This window comes from Balaenoptera ricei, chromosome 1 (assembly GCF_028023285.1).
Source record: "Balaenoptera ricei isolate mBalRic1 chromosome 1, mBalRic1.hap2, whole genome shotgun sequence".
In the NCBI taxonomy this organism is placed as follows: domain Eukaryota; kingdom Metazoa; phylum Chordata; class Mammalia; order Artiodactyla; family Balaenopteridae; genus Balaenoptera; species Balaenoptera ricei.
Window position 1 is genome coordinate 96,169,720 of NC_082639.1, and position 22,459 is coordinate 96,192,178.

The 22,459-nt window shown below is 40.6% G+C and overlaps 1 protein-coding gene across 4 annotated transcripts in view; it reads right to left on the reverse strand.

The window, feature by feature from the left end:
• SORT1 (sortilin 1) overlaps positions 1–19,356 on the reverse strand; it is a 73,436-nt gene extending 54,080 nt beyond the window's left edge. For 3 of the 4 annotated variants that reach the window (XM_059927247.1, XM_059927230.1, XM_059927239.1), the window contains exon 1: positions 18,992–19,356. In XM_059927247.1, coding sequence (XP_059783230.1) covers positions 18,992–19,297 — 306 coding nt within the window. In that variant the 5' untranslated portion in view covers positions 19,298–19,356. The remainder of the gene's footprint in view (positions 1–18,991) is intronic. The other variant, XM_059927222.1, reaches the window with a different exon arrangement.
• Positions 19,357–22,459: the final 3,103 nt, after the last annotated feature.

Consider the following 22,459-nt stretch of genomic DNA (forward strand, 5'->3'; position numbering starts at 1 on the left):
CATTCCTATACACTAATGATGAAAAATCTGAAAGTGAAATTAAGAAAACACTCCCATTTACCACTGCAATAAAAAGAATAAAATACCTAGGAATAAACCTACCTAAGGAGACAAGAGACCTGTATGCAGAAAATTATAAGACACTGATGAAAGAAATTAAAGATGATACAAATAGATGGAGAGATATACCATGTTCTTGGATTGGAAGAATCAACATTGTGAAAATGACTCTACTACCCAAAGCAATCTACAGATTCAACACAATCTCTATCAAACTACCACTAGCAGTTTTCACAGAACTAGAACAAAAAAATTTCACAATTTGTATGGAAACACAAAAGACCCCGAATAGCCAAAGCAATCTTGAGAAAGAAAAACGGAGCTGGAGGAATCAGACTACTGAACTTCAGACTATACTACAAAGCTACAGTAATCAAGGCAGTATTGTACTGGCACAAACACAGAAATATAGATCAATGGAACAGGACAGAAAGCCCAGAGATAAACCCACGCACATATGGTCACCTTATCTTTGATAAAGGAGGCAAGAATATACAGTGGAGAAAAGACAGCCTCTTCAATAAGTGGTGCTGGGAAAACTGGACAGCTACATGTAAAAGAATGAAATTAGAACACTCCCTAACACCACACACAAAAATAAACTCAAAATGGATTAAAGACCTAAATGTAAGGCCAGCCACCATCAAACTCTTAGAGGAAAACATAGGCAGAACACTCTATGACATAAATCATAGCAAGATTCTTTTTGACCCACCTCCTAGAGAAATGGAAAAAAAAACAAAAATAAACAAATGGGACCTAATGAAACTTAAATGCTTTTGCCCAGCAAAGGAAACCATAAACAAGACGAAAAGACAACCCTCAGAATAGGAGAAAATGTTTGCAAACGAAGCAACTGACAAAGGATTAATCTCCAAGATTTACAAGCAGTTCATGCAGCTCAATATCAAAAAAACAAACAACCCAATCCAAAACTGGGCAGAAGACCTAAATAGACATTTCTCCAAAGAAGATATACAGATTGCCAACAAACACATGAACGAATGCTCACATCATTAAGCATTAGAGAAATGCAAATCAAGAGTACAGTGAGATATCATCTCACACCGGTCAGAATGGCCATCATCAAAAAATCTACAAACAGTAAATGCTGGAGAGGGTGTGGAGAAAAGGGAACCCTCTTGCACTGTTGGTGGGAATGTAAATTGATACAGCCACTATGGAGAACAGTATGGAGGTTCCTTAAAAAACTAAAAATAGAACTACCATATGACCCAGCAATCCCACTACTGGGCATATACCCTGAGAAAACCATAATTCAAAAAGAGTCATGTACCACAATGTTCACTGCAGCTCTATTTACAATAGCCAGGACATGGAAGCAACCTAAGTGTCCATTGACAGATGAATGGATAAAGAAGATGTGGCACATATATACAATGGAATATTACTCGGCCATAAAAAGGAACAAAACTGAGTTATTTGTAGTGAGGTGGACGGACCTAGAGATTGTCATACAGAGTGAAGTAAGTGAGAAAGAGAAAAACAAATACTGTATGCTAACACAAATATACGGAATCTAAAAAAAAAAAAAAAGAAAAAAGAAAATGGTCAGAAGAACCTAGGGGCAAGATGGGAATAAAGATGCAGACCTACTAGAGAATGGACTTGAGGATACGGGGAGGGGGAAGGGTAAGCTGGGACAAAGTGAGAGAGTGGCATGGACATATATACACTACCAAACGTAAAATAGATAGCTAGTGGGAAGCAGCCGCATAGCACAGGGAGATCAGCTTGGTGCTTTGTGACCACCTAGAGGGGTGGGATAGGGAGGGTGGGAGGGAGGGAGATGCAAGAGGGAAGAGATATGGGGATATATGTATATGTATAACTGATTCACTTTGTTATAAAGCAGAAACTGACACACCATTGTAAAGCAACTATACTCTAATAAAGATGTTAAAAAAAATAAAAATAAAAAAATAAAAATAAAAAATGATTGTAGTTGACAACTGCATAACTCTCTGAATGTATGAAAAATCAATAAATTTTACACATTAAAAAAAAATGCAGGTTTTTAAAAAAATTTTTGTTAAGTAAGTAATTTATTTATTTATGGCTGTGTTGGGTCTTCGTTTCTGTGCGAGGACTTTCTCTAGTTGTGGCAAGTGGGGGCCACTCTTCATTGCGGTGCGCGGGCCTCTCACTATCGCGGCCTCTCTTGTTGAGGAGCCCAGGCTCCAGATGCGCACGCTCAGTAATTGTGGCTCATGGGCCCAGTTGCTCCGCGGCATGTGGGATCTTCCCAGACCAGGGCTTGAACCCATGTCCCCTGCATTGGCAGGCAGATTCTCAACCACTGCACCACCAGGGAAGCCCAAAAATGCAGGTTTTAAAGAAGAAAGGTTCTGTTCTGAACTTGTCCATCGCTCCTCAGCATTATATGGTGGGTTTTTCTTTTCTTTTTTTTAATTTTATTGAAGTATAGTTGATTTACAAAATTGTGTTTAATTTCTGCTGTACAGCAAAGTGACTCAGTTATACATATTGGGTTGGTCAAAAAGTTAGTCTGGGTTTTTCCTTAACATCTTATGGAAAAAACCCAAATGAACTTTTTGGCCAACCCAATATATTCTTTTTCATATTCTTTTCCATTATGGTTTATCACAGGATATTGAATATAGTTCCCCGTGCTATACAGTAGAAACTTGTTGTTTATCCATTCTATATACAATAGTTTGCATCTGCTAATCCCAAAATCCCAATCCTTCCCTCACACACATACACCCCACCACTGGGAACCACAAGTCTGTTCTCTGTATCTGTGAGTCTGTTTTTGTTTTGTACTTATGTTCATTTGTGTCCTATTTTAGATTCCACAAATAAGTGATATCGTATGGTATTTGTCTTTCTCTTTCTGACTTACTTCTCTCAGTATGATAATCTCTAGGTCCATCCATGTCATTGCAAATGGCATTACAGTATTACATTATTTTTTATGGCTGAGTAATATTCCATTGTGTACATACATATTCTTTACCTATTCACCTGTCGATGGACATTTAGGTTGTTTCTATGTCTTGGCTATTGTAAATAGCTCTGCCATGAACACACGAGTGCATGCATCTTTTAGAATTATAGTTTTGTCTGGGTATATGTCCAGGAGTGGGATTGCTGGACCATATGGCAAACTCTGTTTTTAGTTTTCTGAGGAATCTCCATACTGTTTTCCATAGTGGCTGTACCAATTTACATTCCCACATTGTGGGTGTTTCTTTTTGATAGCCACAAGAGAGGGACTACACCAATGCAAAAGATCTGAAAGACAGCTGCAATCCCATTTTTCCATGTAAAACCAACCATTCTAGTTCCTAATTATCAGAGCCTGAATGATCTCTTCTTAGGTATTATTCTCACAGCACTTATTGATGTTGCTTGTACTATAACTATTCACATATTTGGCTACCTCTCAAATTGTTAGGAATTCTTAGATGGCAAACAGTATGATCTGGTATTTCCTGTCAGGCCTAGCACAAGGTCTTATAGATAGTAAGTTCTCCATGAACATCTCCGTAAAAGTGTATTCCCAAACCCCCGCTACCAAAATTGATCTGTGTGTAATCTCCCCTCTACCATGATTACCACCATTTCAGTAAATACTGGCTAAGTAGGGTTTCTTCCTATGCCCTTACTGCCAGCCACAACATTGTTAAACACTAGTATGTCTTCTTGGGTGTTCACACATACAATAGTGACCTTACTCCTCTCCTTCACTGTAGTTACCATCAATTCCATATAGTCAAAAATTGGTAAACACATCAAAGTGTTTAGAGGCAATGGCCAGGAGTAGACTATACAGAAGAGAAATTCAAATATTTGAGTATAAAGAAATAAAAGTCTGTCCACTAAGATTTAAGCAGGGCTGACAGCGGTGGGAGCAGTTGGGAGCAATAGCAAGGTATGGTAGAAGGGAGTTGTGCAAGCAGAACAAACACGAAGATATAGGCAAGTATTTTGAAAAATTTCAAAGGGTAACACAAATAAAATATATTAATTTCACCAACTAGTAAAGTGCTGCGTATACGGTAGATGCTATTAAGTACTTGTTAAATAAGAATTTCAAGATCAGGATAAACACAGTTACAGTGGAAATAGAAGGAAAATAAAAATAGAGAAAAGGAAATGTGTGTGAAAGGAAAGAGTACTTCTTGAAACACCCAAGGAAAGCTGAGACGAGGCCACAGGATCACTCAAACAAGGAAGGTTTCCCAGGGCAGCCTGGTTCTTACTTTCTTTTACCCCACAAGAGTCAGATCTATTCTTGGGAGAAACTAAACCCAAAAGATTCCACAGTATGTTGTGTTCATTCTGGATTGAAAATATATGGTGCTTCTCTGCTGCCTTTCTGAGCATCACAATGTACACATTCCTGGTCCTAAGCAAAAGCAAATGATACTCCTTGGTGATGGGATTAATGGAAGGCGGGTTATGTTCTACCTATGTAATGGTCAATTGGCTAGTTGGCTGCCTCCATATTCTTTTCTAGGATTTCATTTGTTTTGGTCCTTTGGAAGTAAACCTTGGAACTCTTTCTGCCTATCATACTATTATTAGATAAAGAATCCAAAACCGCATTTTCCTCCATTAATCTATTTTATTCTCCCCATTATCACTTTGGTCCTTCTATTTAAGGGAGCCTTTTCTTTTCCAGAATGGCATAAAGTTTTTTGAACAGTTGTACTGTGTGATACAAATAAAAACAAATTGTAAAAACAAAAAAAAACGCGGAAGGTTTCCAACGGTACATACAGCTGGACATAATCAACGAATAAGTTATGGTTCAATTGCTCTAATCAAGGCAAAGTTAGATGAATAAAAGAAATAAGAGCAGAGGACAAAGCTCTGTGGATAGAAAGAACTGAAAGGCACAATAAGCCCTTTAGGAAGAGAAAACCCCAAACCTCCAACACAATATTTCCAATGAATATCCTACAATATTAAAATACTAAACATATAAAAACATTTAGGAGTTGAGGAGTCCAGCCAATAGAAGGTAAAGTGTCTACTTCAAGCACTGTTACAAAAAAGATGTTATGTGTTAGCTGTACACATGACAAATGAAATGGAGAAGGTGGCAGAGAGCTGAAGCCTGCTTTATTTCTGGTAAACAATAGTTGTGCTGCTCCAATGTAGCATGCTTAAGAGGTAGATTATTTAGCACAAAGAGAACACGATCTGGCCACTAAATATCACTAAGCAGTCAGTCAAATGTAGGATCTAGAAGCAGGTCAAAATTAAGGGAAACCACGTAAATATACTGTTTGTGTGATTAGCAATCCAAAACCAGCATCTAGAGGGGCCACAGAGTAAATACAGTAATTCAGATTACATAATCATACTCTATTGTAGAAAGCTCAGAAACCAAGAACTTTAAGACTAGCTATGTCAAATGTCAGCTTGATTCTATCAGGAGCAGATGAGCATGAAACTTGCCCCATCTAGTGAGAGGTTTATTACTCCCCTAGCACAGTTACTGGCACAGGAATAGATAAGACAGATCAATGGAACAAAACAAAGTCCAAGACTGGACAAAGTTTCTTTTAGTGTATGATAAAGCAAGCATTTCAAATCTGTGGTAAAAGAGTTTTGGAAAAACCAGCTATTTGGAAAAAATAAAAAGCTGGATTCCTAACTCCCTTCTTACCACCAACCCCCCCGACTCCACATTAAATTCCACATATGACAAAGATTTAAATACAGAAAGTTAAACCATAAAAATCCTAGAATTATGAGTATTTTTATAATCTTAGAAATGAGAAGACCATTACAAAAAATGATACAAAACCCAGAACCCTTAATACAGCAATTACTTTGACTATTTCAAAAAAAAAAAAATTAATGGCAAAATACTGCACATAAAGTTAAAAAAAAACTGGAAAAAATTATTTGCAACACAATAAAGGGTTAATACAGAGTTTTCAAATCAATAAGAAAAAGACAAAGATCTCAAAAGAAAATAGGCAGGGACTTCCCTGGTGGCGCAGTGGTTAAGAATCCGCCTGCCAATGCAGGGGACATGGGTCTGAGCCCTGGTCCGGGAAAATCCCACATTCCACAGAGCAACTAAGCCCATGCGCCACAACTACTGAACCTGCGCTCTAGAGCCCGCGAGCCACAACTACTGAGCCCATGCGTCACAACTACGTGCTCTAGGGCCCACGTGCTGCAACTACTGAGCCTGTGTGTTGCAACTACTGAAGCCGGCACCTGGAGCCCATGCTCGCAACATGAGAAGCCACCGCAATGAGAAGTCTGCGCACTGCAACGAAGCGTAGCCCCCGTGCGCAGCAACTAAGACCCAACACAGCCAAAAATAAATAAAACTTAAAAGAAAAGAAAATAGGCAAAGGACACAAACAAGTAATTCACAAAAGGACACAGAAATGACCAATAATGTTTGAAAAGCTATTCAATCTCACTAGTAATCAAAAGAAAATCAAAGAAAAATAATGTGATAACATTTTCCACCTGTTGGAAGCGCTTGACAAAATGTATCCAGTGAGGGGTGGAGACCGGAGCACCTGTGTGCACTGTGGGTGGGAGTATATAAACTGCTGTAACTTTTCTGGAGAGCTATTTGGTGATGTGAATCAGAACTGAAAATGTCCACACCACATGACCCAAGCAATCCCACTCAGGAATTTATTATCAGGGGATACTTAACACATCTTTACAAAATATGTTATACACCTGAAGGTTTATTGCATCCTGCAGGCCATCTACTGTGTTAAACATCTTACACACATTATCATTTAATCCACATAACAACCCCAGATTACTATATCTGTATATTCTAGACAAGAACTGAAGCTTTGTTAAATGCGTTATGTTATGCAATGAAACAATATAACAGGTGCTAATGAAAATGTTTCAGGTATTTACTGACATTGAAAGATATTCATAACATGTTGAGTAAAAAGCAGGTTTACAGAATAGCATGTAAAATTGTGTGTGTGTGCGTTTATGGTTAAAAACATAGTCTTCCAAATATTAACAGCAACCATCTCTAAGTGGCAGAATTTATGGTGGTGTTTCTTCTTTATAGTTTTTCCAGAGTGACTGAATTACTCCCCACCCCATCATCTGTTGAATAGTGATTTCTAGTGTCCCAGGTGGCACTGATATCCATATACTGACCTCTGGTAGGGAAGCTCTGGGCAGCAGGGAGTCACTGACTGGCATTTATAACCAAATTGGTTTTCAGGGACCCATTACGTTAGAAAGTAGGTGACAGCTTGTACTACCTTCTCTGAAATACAACCATCTTGACAGAGGATAATGCAAGACTCATCCACACATTTAATGCCCACCATTTAAAGCCTGAGGTCCACACATTTTAGAGACCATGAATTAACAAAAATGTCCATTTCTGTGGTCATTTGGCTAATCCCTAGTTCCATCTGGAAAAGAGAAAGGCCATAAAACACAACATTCTTTACGGAAATAACTTTGTCTTCACATCTAATCAAACAAGAAGTCTAATTAAACTACTGTTACTATAGCTGGGAGAACTTAAAGTTGGTCCCGAGAGTCACCGTAGCTTGGAAAAAAATTTTGGTAAATGAGAAACCTCTGCCTATCTTTAGTTACACACCTGATCAAAAGTAAAACACTGAAAGAATTAACATCAGCACAACTGAGCCTGGATCAGTTTCACACAGCAGGCCCCAGTTTAAAAGCCACTTGCAGATAACCCGACAGTCTGGCCGTCAGGAGCAACCTCTCTGGCAAGTAAACAGAGAGTGAATTCAATGATGCCACCCTTCACACACATTCCTTCTTTCAACAAATACATCTGCTTGCTTACCATGTGCCGGACCTCTTTGGGGCACTGCGGACACAGCAGTGATAACACATACTCTGTGCTCAGGAAGCTTATACTCTATGAACACACTTCTTAACAGAAGTCTAAATATGAAGACTAAACATGCTAGATATTCAACCTACAGAAGACAACCTGTCATTGTGAAAATAAAACTGCAAAAGGGTGTTAAAGCCTGGTCTAGTAACTAACTGGTTGGGAAAGTAGGCACAAATCATTTTCTCTCTTGGGAATCTACTTCCTCAGGAGTAAAACTGAATTATGCTCCTTCACTCACTGGAATAAGAATCAAATGAAATAACAAGGCACTGGTGATCCCATAAAGGCTGGGAATTTAAGATTTAGGCTTCCAAACCCCAAACAGGGAACACAGGGATAGACAGGATACAGTGATGGTGTAAGAGAGGTTTGGGACAAAACCTGGGTGAAGCTCTTGCGGGCAGGAATACAATCTTAACAGAATACAGTTCTGTTAAATAAGGCACTGCTAGGATCATAAAACATGAGCCAAAAATAAGATCACAAATGTTCCAGTCCTCCCAGAGACTATCCTTAGAAATAAAAAGGCTAAACATAAAACAGTATACAAGTTTGCAAACCTATTCAATTATTCAGTTTTCTGTGAGGCAGGATGATACAGAGGAGAGCACTGGGCTAATACCTGGTCAACGTGAATTTCATTTCCGGCTCTGCCAACAGCTCTGTGAACTTGGGCAGTAAAACCTAACTTCACCACCAAGGCGAGGAAGCTGGAATGACAACATTTCTAGTCCCTATAAGCTTTAAAATTCTATGACTCATCAATAATTTCACACCTCAGTTTGCTTTTCCACTGCTCTGCCTTTATTTGGGGAAAAAAAAAAAAAAATCAACCCCTTGCTCCACAATACTCTAGTGTCAACAGGAAAGGGCAACAGCAACTCCATTATCTAGAAACCTCGACAACCTGGGTACTCACTGAAAGGAAGCAAGGGAGAGAGACCTCAGATGACGCTGTCCATGCAATAAAACCCTACGCACCTGACCACTAAGAGAAACCTGCAGACCATCACTCTAAATCAATCTGCTAAACCTGTTAGATTGCCTAAAATTAGTAATCTTTTTCTTAGTTTACAGAAGCATCTTACAGAAGTAAAATTAAGCTAAGTAAAATTTCTTAGCTTACAGAAGTTAAATTTGGGGGACAGTGTATCTAGAGACAGGGACAGCAGCAAGAAGGAACAGGATATTGCAAGGGGACTATCATTTCTGCAGGAAAAAAAGAGTAAACTTCAACAGGCAGACAATGGCACTAAGCTTATAAATCTGGGCCATTCAAAATGGGAGAAAATAGCCCCACAAATCTCAACAGACCTTGAGGGCATTAATGCCATACCACTTTAAAATAATGTGAGTCGTGGTACAGCATAATTTAATCTCCTTAATGATCCAAGGTCATACTGCTGACAAAGAAGGCAGAGACGTATTTTAGAAAGATGTCCATTAAAAACAACAAAAACTGGGCTTCCCTGGTGGCGCAGTGGTTAAGAGTCTGCTTGCCAATGCAGGAGGCACGGGTTTGTGCCCTGGTCTGGGAAGATCCCACATGCCGCGGAGCAACTAAGCCCGTGAGGCACAACTTCTGAGCCTGCGCGTCTAGAGCCTTTGCTCTGCAATAAGAAAAGCCACAACAATGAGAAGCCCGTGCACCGCGATGAAGAGTAGCTCCCGCTCGCCGCAACTAGAGAAAGCCCGCGCACAGAAACGAAGACCCAACACAGCCATAAATTAATTAATTAATTAATTAATTAATTAATTAAAAAAACAAAAACAAGAAACTTTGGCATTTAAAAGGGTAGGCTTAAATGCCTACCCTAGGCTTAGTTTTCGAAAAACTCATCTTCATGGGATAATTCATTTCTAATCATGCCTAATAAATGAGTTAAATTTCAAACTGTTAGCATTTAATTTTTACAGCTTAGTCTCATTTCAAAGAAAAGAAAGTGATGAAAGGATATGCGCCAGTGGCCAGCTGACTGGACCATAAAAGCTCACCGGTCCCCACTGGGTGTGGGGACCAGCCCGGCCTCCCTCTGCTGCAGCCACACTGGCCTTCTTCCAGACCTCTGGGTGCACCACACTCTTTCTAGCCCCAGGCCTGTGGACATGCTTTTCTCTCTGTCTGGGACACTCCTACAGGAAAATTTCTATTCATCTTCCAGTACCAGTTTAAATAATTTCTCAGCAAGTCCTTCCTAGTGCCCCAGACTAAAAGGACCTCTGTCAATTATTCTCCTGTAGTTGCTTTTTTCCTTCTTGGTACTTATTGTATTTGTAATTACATACGTGTTTAATGTCCATTTTCTCTACTGGTCCATAAAGGCAGGGATCTTGTCTGTTGTGTTCCAAATCAGTTCCCAGGACCCAGTACAAGGCCCAACACATAGTAGGTGCTCAATAAAAAGCTGTTGAATAATAATAATAATAATATTGACCTTTACTGAGCACTCATGATATATAAAGCACCACTGCTACTTTACAGATGAAGAAGGAGGGTCAGAGAGGTTAAGTAATTCTCCCAAAGTTACACAGCTGGTAAGCGGCAGAGCAAGGACTCAAGCTCATGTCTGTCTGACTCCAGACTATACATTTAACGACTACGCTTTCTCCAGCACTATGTGAGGCAAAAGGGTGAAGTCAAGGGGTCATGCTTGTACTACCTTTAAGGTGTTTATAATCTGGAGAATACCAATTGAATAAATGAAGGTGAATACAAAATAGAATAATATAGTAAAGTGCTGGATTACATGGCATTGTTAAATGTTGTAGGAGAGAACAGAAAAAAAACAAGCAGAGCTAGAAAGGCATTCAGACAGCAGGAATGCCATGAAAACAAAAATGGAGAAGCAACAGAGCACATGGCAAGCTAAAGGGACTGGTGAGAAGGTAACTTCAACTAGAGCAGAGTTAATGTAGGCCAGGAAGTGTTGATATACTACCTTAAAGATACACGCGCATTATAAAAAATAATTCCATTAACATTCTGGTCTGCCATGCTCCCAAGCTAAGTTCTTGAGGAGTACCTATCACATCTCACTAATATCTCTTAAAACGTTACAGAGGTCAATAGAGTACAAAGCTAATAGTGATTGCTCAGTTAATGAATCAGGGTGAAAGAGGCAAAGTGCTATTTTAGAGCTGTCAACTTAAAACGGCATATTTAAAGCTTAATGAATGAGAAGAGACATAGTTATTGAATTATAAGTAGCCTTATTTTTTTTAATTGTAAGCTCTTTAACACTATAAGTAAATAACTATATATACTTGAAACTATTATAACCAGATGACCAGGTATCTGATGATGGTGGGGTTATTTTCTCCTCCATCTCCCATAGCTTCAAGAAAGACACTTTGAATAGATGGTCTCTCCCTCACCATACCCAATTTTTTTTTTAACTCCAAGTCCAAGGACATAACTAGAACATAATTCTTAATACAGATTTGGTTCCTGTGAATACCCATACTAATTCTCCCGGAATATTTCAGCTATGGAAAAAAAAATTTAAGGGCATACACAAATATCTGAGCATCTAACTGGTAATGCATTAGAAGCTTTGTGTAGATAATCATTACAAAAAACATCCAATAAAGGATGAATACACACCAAATTCTACACTGTCTCATTTAATCTTCACAAGGACCCTAAGAGGTACGTATTAGTATATCCATTTTATAGATGAAAAAACTAAGGTTCACTAAGAGTCATCTGTCCCTGGTTACCACTGAAGTTTGAATCCAGGTCTAACCTGAGATCACATTCCTTCCTAACCACGACCTCAAAGAACTCCAATTAATACCACTTGTTAGTATCACTCATATTAACCAGTTAAAATTTTGATGTAATCATGAAGGTTAAAAAAAAAAAAAGAACACATATGCTTCTTACATTTCTGCCAATCTTGACTCACTCTCATTCTTGCCACCTCCGCCCAAGCCTGTCACCCATCCCTGCCAAGTGATAAAACCGAATACATTTATGCCTCATCTGTCTCCTTTTATGCACATGTTCCTCTGGAGTTGGTATTTATCAGGATCATTTGGCTGACAATTGGACTCTATGGACACAGTAATATATCAACAGGCTTATTAAGAAATGGCATAAATCCTACATATGTGGTAGGATTCAAGGTTTTCAAAACATTTTCTCTTCGAAGCCTTATGATAATACTTCATTTTACATGATGGGGAGCTGAGGCTTAGAAAGCCTAATTGAGCTCTGTTGAGGGAACTATGACCTCAAGGGGCAGAGAGGAATTCACAACTACATGACTTACAACTGGGGTCTATAACCTTGCCTTATCCCTAAAGCAAATGCATTGACTTAAAATATCTCTATGAAACACTTCCAAATGCAGCACCATGTTGGGACATAAATGTTCTACGCCCAGCTCTTGGCCTGTAAGCAAGTCATTTAGCCTTGTTGGTAAGAGATCTGACCAGTTAATCAACTTAACAATCTATGATTCAAACTCTTAAGCACATTATCAGCAAGAATTCAATCTTACCCTTGTTCACAAATGTTCAGAAAAATCTGTTCACGGGCTTCACTGTCTTACAGCTTCTGGGTTCCTCACGCCTGGGCTCACAACCTCCTTCAATAAGGTCCAGGAGTCCTGGATTGTTTCTTGGAACCTTGAGCACTTCAAGTATAAAAGATGGTCGGCCCTGCCCTCTATTCTTCTCTCCTGTTGGACATAACTCTTCCAAGACCACAGTAATGGTCAATCTCCAAAAGGATAACTCTTCTTGGCTCCCCATTTCCACCTCTGGTTTATCCAGCTCTAGCCTCATGTCAACCACTACCTGTTAAAACATTTTCCCCAGTAAGTCCTAATGGCAGACTCCTTCCCCATACCTCCCCTCTTTTTCCATCCCCCACAAAGAGCTATCTTTTTTTACTTCTATGTTTTCCTGGAAACCTTAGTCTTTCATACTCCTCATCAACTACTTCTCCCCAACAGAAAGTCCCCACTGATCATCCCCTGAGCATGTCTTGGACTTCCCTACCTCCATGCCTTTACAGGTCTCCCTAAGAATTCCCTCCACACCTTGATTCTCTCTTCATCCATGAGGCTTTCCCAGACCACTGCACTGCAGTGGTCATGCCTTCTTCAAAAATTCTTCCAAACTCTCAGCAGGCCGTCTCTGAACAGCTAAATCCTTAAGATGACATCAATGCGGATGTTTTTAATGTTTAACCTTTCTTACGCACAGGCCAGAACTCCAGAAGTGTTTAAGTGAAAGATTTCTACATGATACATTTAACAAAACATTTTGATAAAACTTCTCATTTGACTCTCCAAATAATCCTAAAACTGATTCTCCAGTTTAAAAAAAATAAATAAATAAAGGTCAGAGAAGTTAAGTGATTGTCTGTGATCATACCATACAACTATGAAGCAGCAGAGCCAGGATTCAAATCTGAGTATTAAGATGTCTTTTTTGAATTTTGCATATAGCATATTTATGATGTGAATCTCTTTGACAAAGAGCAGGTACCAGATAAACATTTGATCTGAACTATCTTGTCTGGGAAGTACTAAAGTACAGTTAAAAATTTCCTTCCCAGTTCAATTTCTCTTGGTACTTCATGGTGATCTTACTGTTGAACCAGATTTGCAAACAGGCTCAACTACAATATTAGAACTTAGTTTTTTAGAACATACAGGAAAAAAAACAGCAAAACTCTTAACAAAAGCAAACATAAGAGGGATACTACTCATAAGCCCTAGAAGGAAAAAACCATACATTTTCTTCTAATGAAAATAAATCAAGCCAATTAATCACATGTAAGTTTCTAACTAGCATAGGGCTGAGTATATTAATGGAAAGCTGACCATCTATTTTCAAGTACACAGGCAGCCAAGACAAAAAGAAAAAAAAAAGCCCCAGTTTTGGCAGAGTACTGTAGGGAAGGAAAAGAAAAAACAAATTTACTGCTAGATATCTATTTGGTTTTCTTTTGGAATATCCAAGCTAGTAGCTTTGATTTGCATTAGATTTTTTTCAGCCAACAAGGAACAATAAAGTATTTCCCAAAAAATAAAAGTCAAATGTCTTTCACAATTATATGAAAAAAGAAATACTCCTGTTATCTTTAGGAACACTCATATTTCACTGAAGCAAGCTCTGGAGGTGGTAACAAATTACCCCCAGATGTGAAATTCAGGCTACGTTCAAGTTCAACTGGGAAGCGGAACAGCCACAATTTGCTTCTAAACTTGGAATCAACCAGTAAACGTTTGTGATCACAACCTTTGGCCTCCTCTTCTTCCATATTAATCACAGAGTTTTTTAGACATTTTAAATCTAGTCCAAAACTTCTCAGGCTGTAGATGAGGAGTTGAGGGCCAGATACTGAAATGCAAAACAGAAAATAAATTACATTCACAGAAAACTTTCTCAGGAAAATACCACAGGCTCTGAATGGAAGATTTTGTTTTTGCTGTGGTTTCCTGAGACTGGGGTTGAGGACAGAGAAGGAAAAAATAGCCCCAATCTTAAAAAACAAAAACAAACAAAACAACAAAAAACACATGCCCAGCATTCACCTAACAACCTCTAAAGGTATGAAGCGTCTATCATGAAGATTCATTCAACTCAGCTAGTTCAAAGCCACATATTACTAACCCAACTTTGACTGCAATCACCATTACAGTGTCAGTAAAAAAAAAACCCTGCCTAGAACAGACTGAAATTGACCAGTTTGTTCCTCAAGCCCCATTACTCCTCAAAACCACCTACATACAGATCAGTGAGGCCACGTAGACAGTGGGAAGAACAAGTTTTCACCAAGCGTTTAAATAGAAGAGTACAAGATGCAACAGAAACACTGGTTAGAAAAAGATAAAAAGGTAACTGAAAATTTTTTAGAAATTTACAAATGCAGTATCTTTTTTTGGAGCCATTGCCACACAGCCCTCTGCTAGAAAAGCTGCATTTTTAATTACATGTCAAATTTGATATCTGGTCTACCTTAACATTAGCGTCTAATCATATAAAACATCTGCACTTCATTTCTCCAGTCTCAAAGCACAGTTCACTTTCTGTAAAGACAGCTTGAGGGGTAGGAAGGGAGGAAGAAGAGGAAATGTGACTCTCCTGATCTGACCACTGCCCTCAAGCACTGCCCTTTCTGTGAGGACCACATGAGTAACAGACCAACTAGGACAAAGTTGGGGGGCATGGTTTCTGCAGTCACCCACTGAGAACCCAATGTTTATTGGCAAGAGTTGATTTGAAATTGGCAGAGTGCAAAAGAAGCTGTTTATAGCCTATGTGAACCTAACATAAAATATCAGATCAAAACAGCAGGATGAGGAGCCTATTATTATTATCATTACAGAAAGAAAATAGTCATTAGAAATTGACCAGAACAGGAGACTCATCATAGTGATTTTTAATTTTCTAATTAAAAATCACTATGCGCAGAACCAAAAATTTGAGTCAGCAGAGAATTTACCTAATTGTTACCCTGCATTCCCTTTCAGCCACTTGTCCTACCTGGCTAGCTCTCTACCCTCACCTCAACCAAACCTCAGATGACAACTAACCTTTCCCCAGATAAATATACTTCATCAACTTTGCTGATACTTCTAACTGAAATCCCCAATACAGAATTCATTTTAACATCCCGTAAGGGTTAAAAGTCTGAAGAATATACTGTAATGGGCACAGAGTCCTCAGGAGGATTTTGCTCATCCTGCTCAACCAGGACCAGGAGGGACATCCTAGAGAATTCCTATTCCTTGGCCCCAAAACGAACGGATGAAACAGGACTCAAGAAAGATTAACTAGAGGGTGACGGTGGGAGTGTCGGGGAAGGCAGTATGAAGAGAGGCTGGGTACTGGGATAAATGAGGCAGTTAGAAAGTTCCGGGGCAGTTAAATGCACTGACCTTCAGATTTCCGGGTGTGACAAAGATCCACAACGGGCTAAGTGCGGCAGCTCCCTGAAGCCTCCAACAGGCACATTCAGTCCTGTCAGCCTGGACTCAGCCCTGCCAGCACCAGCAAACAAATACACGCATTCTTCTCAGAGCTGACACCCCATACAACCTCACTACAGGGCCTGTTTATATAAGAAACCAGATGTTTTGATGTTGGGGTAGAAGTTGGGAAGTTATGTGTAAAGAAGTAGTTAATGACAGGAACAGAAGGAGCACAGAGTATGAACAACATTCCTGGCTTTACTAATCGTAAATTTTAAAAGTTTTAAGGAAATTGTCAAATAGTCTGAACTCAGGAATGAGAAGTAAGGGAATTATGTCAGCCACCACCATAACTCTGACCAAGGCATTTCATCTGTTTCTTTAAGACAGAGCTTCATGCCTAACCTCAAAGGGGTGCTTATAGGAGGAATGTTTGGAAGCAATCCAACTTAGCAACCAACATTAATAAAATCTAGGCTTGCTCAACTTCTCTCATGCACAAAGGTTATACATGTCATGAACATTCCAAGCACTTAAAGGAAAGAATCAGTTAAACGTGTGGCATGAAAAGAGTTTGGGGTTAAAGGCAAAAGGAAGGTTATTCATTAGTCTAAGAAAAAATCATTTATAAATACGCACACACACATACTTGCTGGATTTCATGAGTGAAGAGACTGAGTTATATAGGTCATTAGGGCACAGGTCTCCTAAAACCAGAAGACTATAAAAGCACTATCATGCTTTAGTTCTACTTTGCTTTCTTAAGAAGATTAGTTAAACACCAACATATTCTCACAAAGCCAAATAAGCCATAGAAACAGGTCTAGGAGATTTGCTAAAACTTTCTAAGGCTTTTCATTCTCCAGTCTGAATTATCTCTTCTTTGTATCTTGTCACCCCCAGTATCTAGCACATCTTGGACTTTTGGAGGACATTCATGTTCACTGACTACAAGAAGCAATGTGGCTTGACATGAACAGCAAGTTATAACAAATAAGAGAACAATGAACTTTTCATTTTTCTTGGGAATTGAATCCTGTCATCTTATGAAAAACTACTCTAAATGGCACTTTCCCAGCTGTACAAAAATATACAATATTTCTAATAAAAAGTTGTTCTGTTATGCTTATACTTTTATTTCACACTGTTTATAAAGGCTCCCCCAACACCAGATCTCTTCAGCAGAGTTCAGGATGATTTATTATGACTTCTAAAAATACAGAATTGAAAAGCAGAACAGACAACTAGATAACAGTTCTTGGTTAAGGGGGTGCACCACTAAGAACTGCTTTAGTCAACCATTTCTAAGGTGAAGATTATTAACAGTGGTTCCACTTTTACCACATACACATGCTACAAAAAGGATGGGATCTCTGAAGAAACCATGGATGATTAAGAAATGCAAAAACAGTTCTTTTAAATGAGGTCAATGAAAGAAGACAAAAAAATAAGTTTAAAAAAATCAGTGGAAACAATAAATAAAATGAAAGAAGAAGAGGGAAGATTTTTTTATTAACATGTGGACTTCACAGAATGAGGTTTCAGATCTGCTCTTGAGTAGATCTGGCCTAAGAACCCCCTGAGCCAGTTTTTTCAACCATTGCTTTAGAAATCAATATATTACAAATGACATATAAATTCAAACCAACCAGGGAAGATTCTGACTAAAGGAATAAATCCAGGAGTAGCCCCAGGTCCTAAAGGTAGATCAATCAGCAAGAGAAGAATCCAAATGTGGAGTAAGAATGCTGTGTCTGGCTGGCTCAAGGAAGGAAGTGCTCCCGTTATAAATTAGGCACTGGTGTTGTAAAGCCTTTCTCAACTCTCCACTGTGAGATGGAAGTCTACACATTTTTTCCCCCTCATCGAACAGGAAGACTTCCCAGTTCTCATTCTGCCCTATCTGCACCCAACCCGTCCCACACGTCAGCACTAGCTTGGCCACCTTTATGCAGCTGCTGCTTGGACTGCGTTTAGCAAGAGTTCTCCCTGACTGCTTATGCTTTGACTGCAATTGCCCGGGGTCCCCAGATCAGAGAATTCTGCACAGGTAACAAGTAGAGTCCAGGCAGAGGGAGAAAGATCAAGGGGAGACTGAGATTCGGCTGATACAGAATGTGGTTCAACGAAGACAAGGGCAGTTAGCCACTCACCTCTGTTCCCATGTGCAACTCTCTTTGAATGAGGAAGAGATATAAGAGAGAAAATGCATTAAATTGAAAATACATTATGCAACAATTAAACTGGTAGTTCTAGAAAAAACACGAGGAAGATGTCCGAGCTGATCTAGAGCAAGTAGCCAGGACGTTGCCAACAACTGGCTTTGTCAACACAGTAGTGTGCAGAGGTTGGGTTGCTTGTCCCCAGAAACAGAACTGCCACAATTTTTAAAGTGTCCGACTAGGACCTAGCTCAAAGCAGAGTATCTGCAATGTGTTTCTTAACCGTTGCAAACCTTGTTACAACAGGATCTAGACATCCTGGTCAGAGTCCAATGCCATGATAGAAGGTCAAGTTGAAGGCGTAAGAGAGATCACATATACGCTGTCACCCCATTGCCAAGCTTGTTCCTTTAACTATTAAAACACACACAGGAACCTAATCATTGCTTTGGGATTTCTGAACACCCGCCTACCCACCCTGAAAGTACTGACCCCGCGAGGACACACGTTTGCTTCTGCTTAGCCCCAACTTCTCCAACCACTTAAGAGGTAATTACTCCTCCACCTTCCTGTTGGGGTATAGCGTTGCTGGATCCGAATTATTTATACAGACGGAAAACAACAACGCTCGAGAGATTCTGACAACTTAAAAAAAAAAAAAAAGGAATGCCGTGAAAGTCTAAGCCGGCTTCCCCTGTGACGAAACACAGCTGCCCGGGCTGCGGCGTCCGGGGGCCGCTCTCCCGGCCCGACTCGGCCCGCCCGCCCGCCGCAGTTTCGGGGCCGCGGCCCAGGTGGCGCGGGCGCCGCGAGGCGGGCGAGCGGCCGGGGTCTCCTCCGCTGGGACGCGAGGCGCGCGGGCAGAGAAAGAGGAGCCGGGTGCGCGGGCCGGCCGCCAGGGGCCCGCGGGTGGCACCTCGTAGTCCGGGCGGTGCCCGAGCCCGGCGCCCGCTCACCTGGTGCGTGTTGTTGGCCAGCCTGCCGACGAAGTCCCGGACTCCGCCGCAGTCCTCATCCTCGTCGAGCGCGCTGCGGCGCCAACGGCCGCCGCGGGGAGCCGGGCCCCCGGGCGCGGCCGCGCGCAGCCCCCAGCTCACCCCGACGGGGCCGGACCAGCGCGACAGCGGCGCAGCAGGCGGTGGCGGCGCGTCCAGCCGGTCCTGGCCGAGGGTCGCCGGCGGCAGCAGCTGGAGGAGGAGGAGGAGGCTGAGGCCGTGGGGCCAGCGCGAGAGGTCGCCAGCAGCTCCCCGGGGCCGCTCCATCGCCGCCGAATGCCTACGCTCCCGACACCTGCCGCCCTGCGCGCCCGCCCACCCCCGCCGGCGCCGCGCCACACCCCCGAGCCCGAGCCCGGCGCTCCTTGGATACGCGCAGCCGGGCCTCTCCGCCCCCATAGGCTGGCCGCCTGTCCTTCTTCCCCGGCCCACTGCTCATTGGCTCGCGTCGCCTCCGGCTTCGGGGGTCCTGGATTAGGATGCCAAGATGCGGGACTGATTGGCTGGAACGTGGCAGAGACGGCTGAGGTCATCCCCCCCTCGCCGGCGTATCCGAGGCCGGGCTTCTAGAGTTAGCGTAGGAGCTTCCCTCCTTCACAAGAACGCCCCCGCTCCATGGCGCCCCGACTCCTCGTTGCTCCCTCTGGCACCCTCAAGTTGGGGCTGGGTTGGTCCCCTCTTCTCCCCCAGAGACGCCCCTAAAATTCCTTGGGTTGTGGCAGCGCCTGGAAAATCTCCTCGGGGAATCCCTGAGCTTGCTCAGCTGGGGAAAGGGGGCTCCGTCATGAACCGGTGCTTCTGGTTTTTAACCCCCGCACGCTGCAGCGCCCATTGTCTGCTGAAGCAGCCGCCTTGTTGACACAAGGTGAAGGAGAACTGTGTGGGCTAAGCCTCACGGAGGCAGACATCAGAACATCCGTGACTCACGCAAGCCTGGGGAAAAGTCTTTCCTCACTCACCTTCCTCTTATGCAGGGGGTTAAGCCAAAGAAGGAGTTGCTGATTGATTTTCCTGGAGTTAGAAAGTAGCTTAGGCATTAGGGGCAGGTAAAAGGGGGCAAGAGAATTGCCCCCCTTTTATAAAGTCGGCTCAGTGCCGACTTTAGACATGCTCATTGCATAGATGCATATTTATCAGGGTGCCTTAACCCTGCAGTGAGCGCACTGCACAAGTTTGGTTTTCAATATATAATACCCCCTAAATTAACATCCCGCCTCCAATAAATAAAACAAAACCCCTATGCTGTTCCCTTTATCGCAGAAACTACACCCATAACTTTATTCTGGAACATGCAGTGCAGGTAAAACCAGTTCTGGATGTTCTCTTTACTGACTCCATCTCTTCAGAATGCTAGTTGTTCAGAAGAAAAGGGAACAAATAGAAAGACACAAAGTATACAACAGGTTACACCCAAATGAAGAAAGCAATTAAAAATTACTTTTAACTATTAACTGCAGGTAAACCCGAATGAGAATATATTTATTGTAGAGGAAAATGAATGGTGCAGTGCACGGAACCCAAGGTTTACATTAAAATCCTCTAGTCACATTAATTTGCAAACAAAAATTTACATTTTTTACATTTACAAATTTACATTTTGCCAGAACAACCATAGTAAGACATGACAAGTGAAAAATATTTTTGAATGGCATCTGAGCAGGATGGTAAAATCACTAAAATAGTATTCCAAGTTCTCAGCTACTGAACTGACAAGATAAAGCTCCATGAAAACTGGTGAACAATTTGTTCCTTTCCATTAACTACAGTGTGTCAGATAATTTTTTTAATAGATTATTTTTTAATCTGTGCCAACTGTGGAGTAGATCACAAGACAGTCAGTTCCAGTAGCATGTGATTAGCCGGGGAGAGAAGAGGGGCTATACAGGAATATTTCTTTGTTTGGGTGACACAAAGATGAATGGTCTATTGTCTTACTGTCCGAAAAGAAAAAAGCCAACTCAACAGTGCCATCTCCTGGAGAAATTACTAAATACACTTTTAAACTCTTAAATTGTTGCAATTACCAGTACCTTCACTTTTTAATATATTGCTTTTAGTTATCATTGTATGTTTACAGAATATGTTTCCTTCTTCAAACTGTATCAGCTTCTGGGGACATGGTACCTTGCATATGGAGCTGAGAAAATGTTTGAGTGAATGAATTATTTTAGTATTTCAGTTTTGTCGATGACACTGGCACCAAATACAAAAGTTGCACTGTCAGATCTCCTTTGTGAAATACCACACCTAAGATCTTACCTTACTTGCAGAACTAAAATATGTAAATTTATCTTAATACTAAAAACCATACGTTTCTCCAAGATAAATTCTGTGGCAGAAAGATGAATTGAAAGCAGTTACATATCACAAAACCATTGCTTTTGCTAATAAGATTATTTTTCTGATTCTATTTAAACGGACACAAAAAGAAACTTCGTAGGAAATTTTAAAACTCTACACAAAACCAAAGTCCATCTCTTTCAAGAATTCTATAATTGGAATTATAGAAGGTATGAAATTTTTTGTTTCACCGGTACAGTGTAAGCTGAAGCTAAGAGCTAATTTATTCCTTGGTATATGTTTTTTCCCTACATAATACACATGATTCAGAGACACAACTTCACCTTGCCCTAAAGCAGCATGTTTAGTCCATTTCTGCATTAATCTACATTGAGTTAAATGGGGTATTTATTGTCTAGTTCTCCCCACTAGAAGCTTCATGGGAGCACAGACCATACCTAGACCACAGCTCTATCCCCAATGCCTAATACATTACTTGGCATATAGTACATAGGTACTCAAATTTGTTAAATCTGAACAAATATTAGTTGAGATAGGATTTTTCAATGGCATTTTCTATTAGGATTTGATAAGAGGTGAACACGAGGGAAACTAATCTCATGATCACGTTATATTTAATAACAGGGTTAAAATCACTACGACAGTCTCCAGAACATTGGTGACAATATAACTTTAGTTCCCTACCTTATGTGTGTGTGTGTGTGTCCAGAGCAAAATTCTGTTTTCCCAAATGTTTCCCATCATTGCAGTTTCCAAATGTATATAAGCACATGTTTTTTGCTGGAAATTTGGTATAAATTTAATATGAATTCAGCCTATTCAAATAATCAGAATTTGAAATCATAGAGTACAACTTCTTACAAATGTTAATGAAGACAATACACAATCAATTCTGCATTATTCACACGTGGATTAGCCATGTTGTGGATAGTACATTTCAAATCTCAGTGAGATTTCCCTATTACTCAGTAGGTATCTAGGCTTCTCATGCCTGGCATTGTAAAATCAAGAGTTGATGATTTAAAACCAGAAAAATCTGAGTTCAAGTCTCAACAGCTTAATTTTCTGAGTCCATGGTCACACAGCCTTACATTCTTCATCTGTTAAGTATGATATGAGAAGTAACAA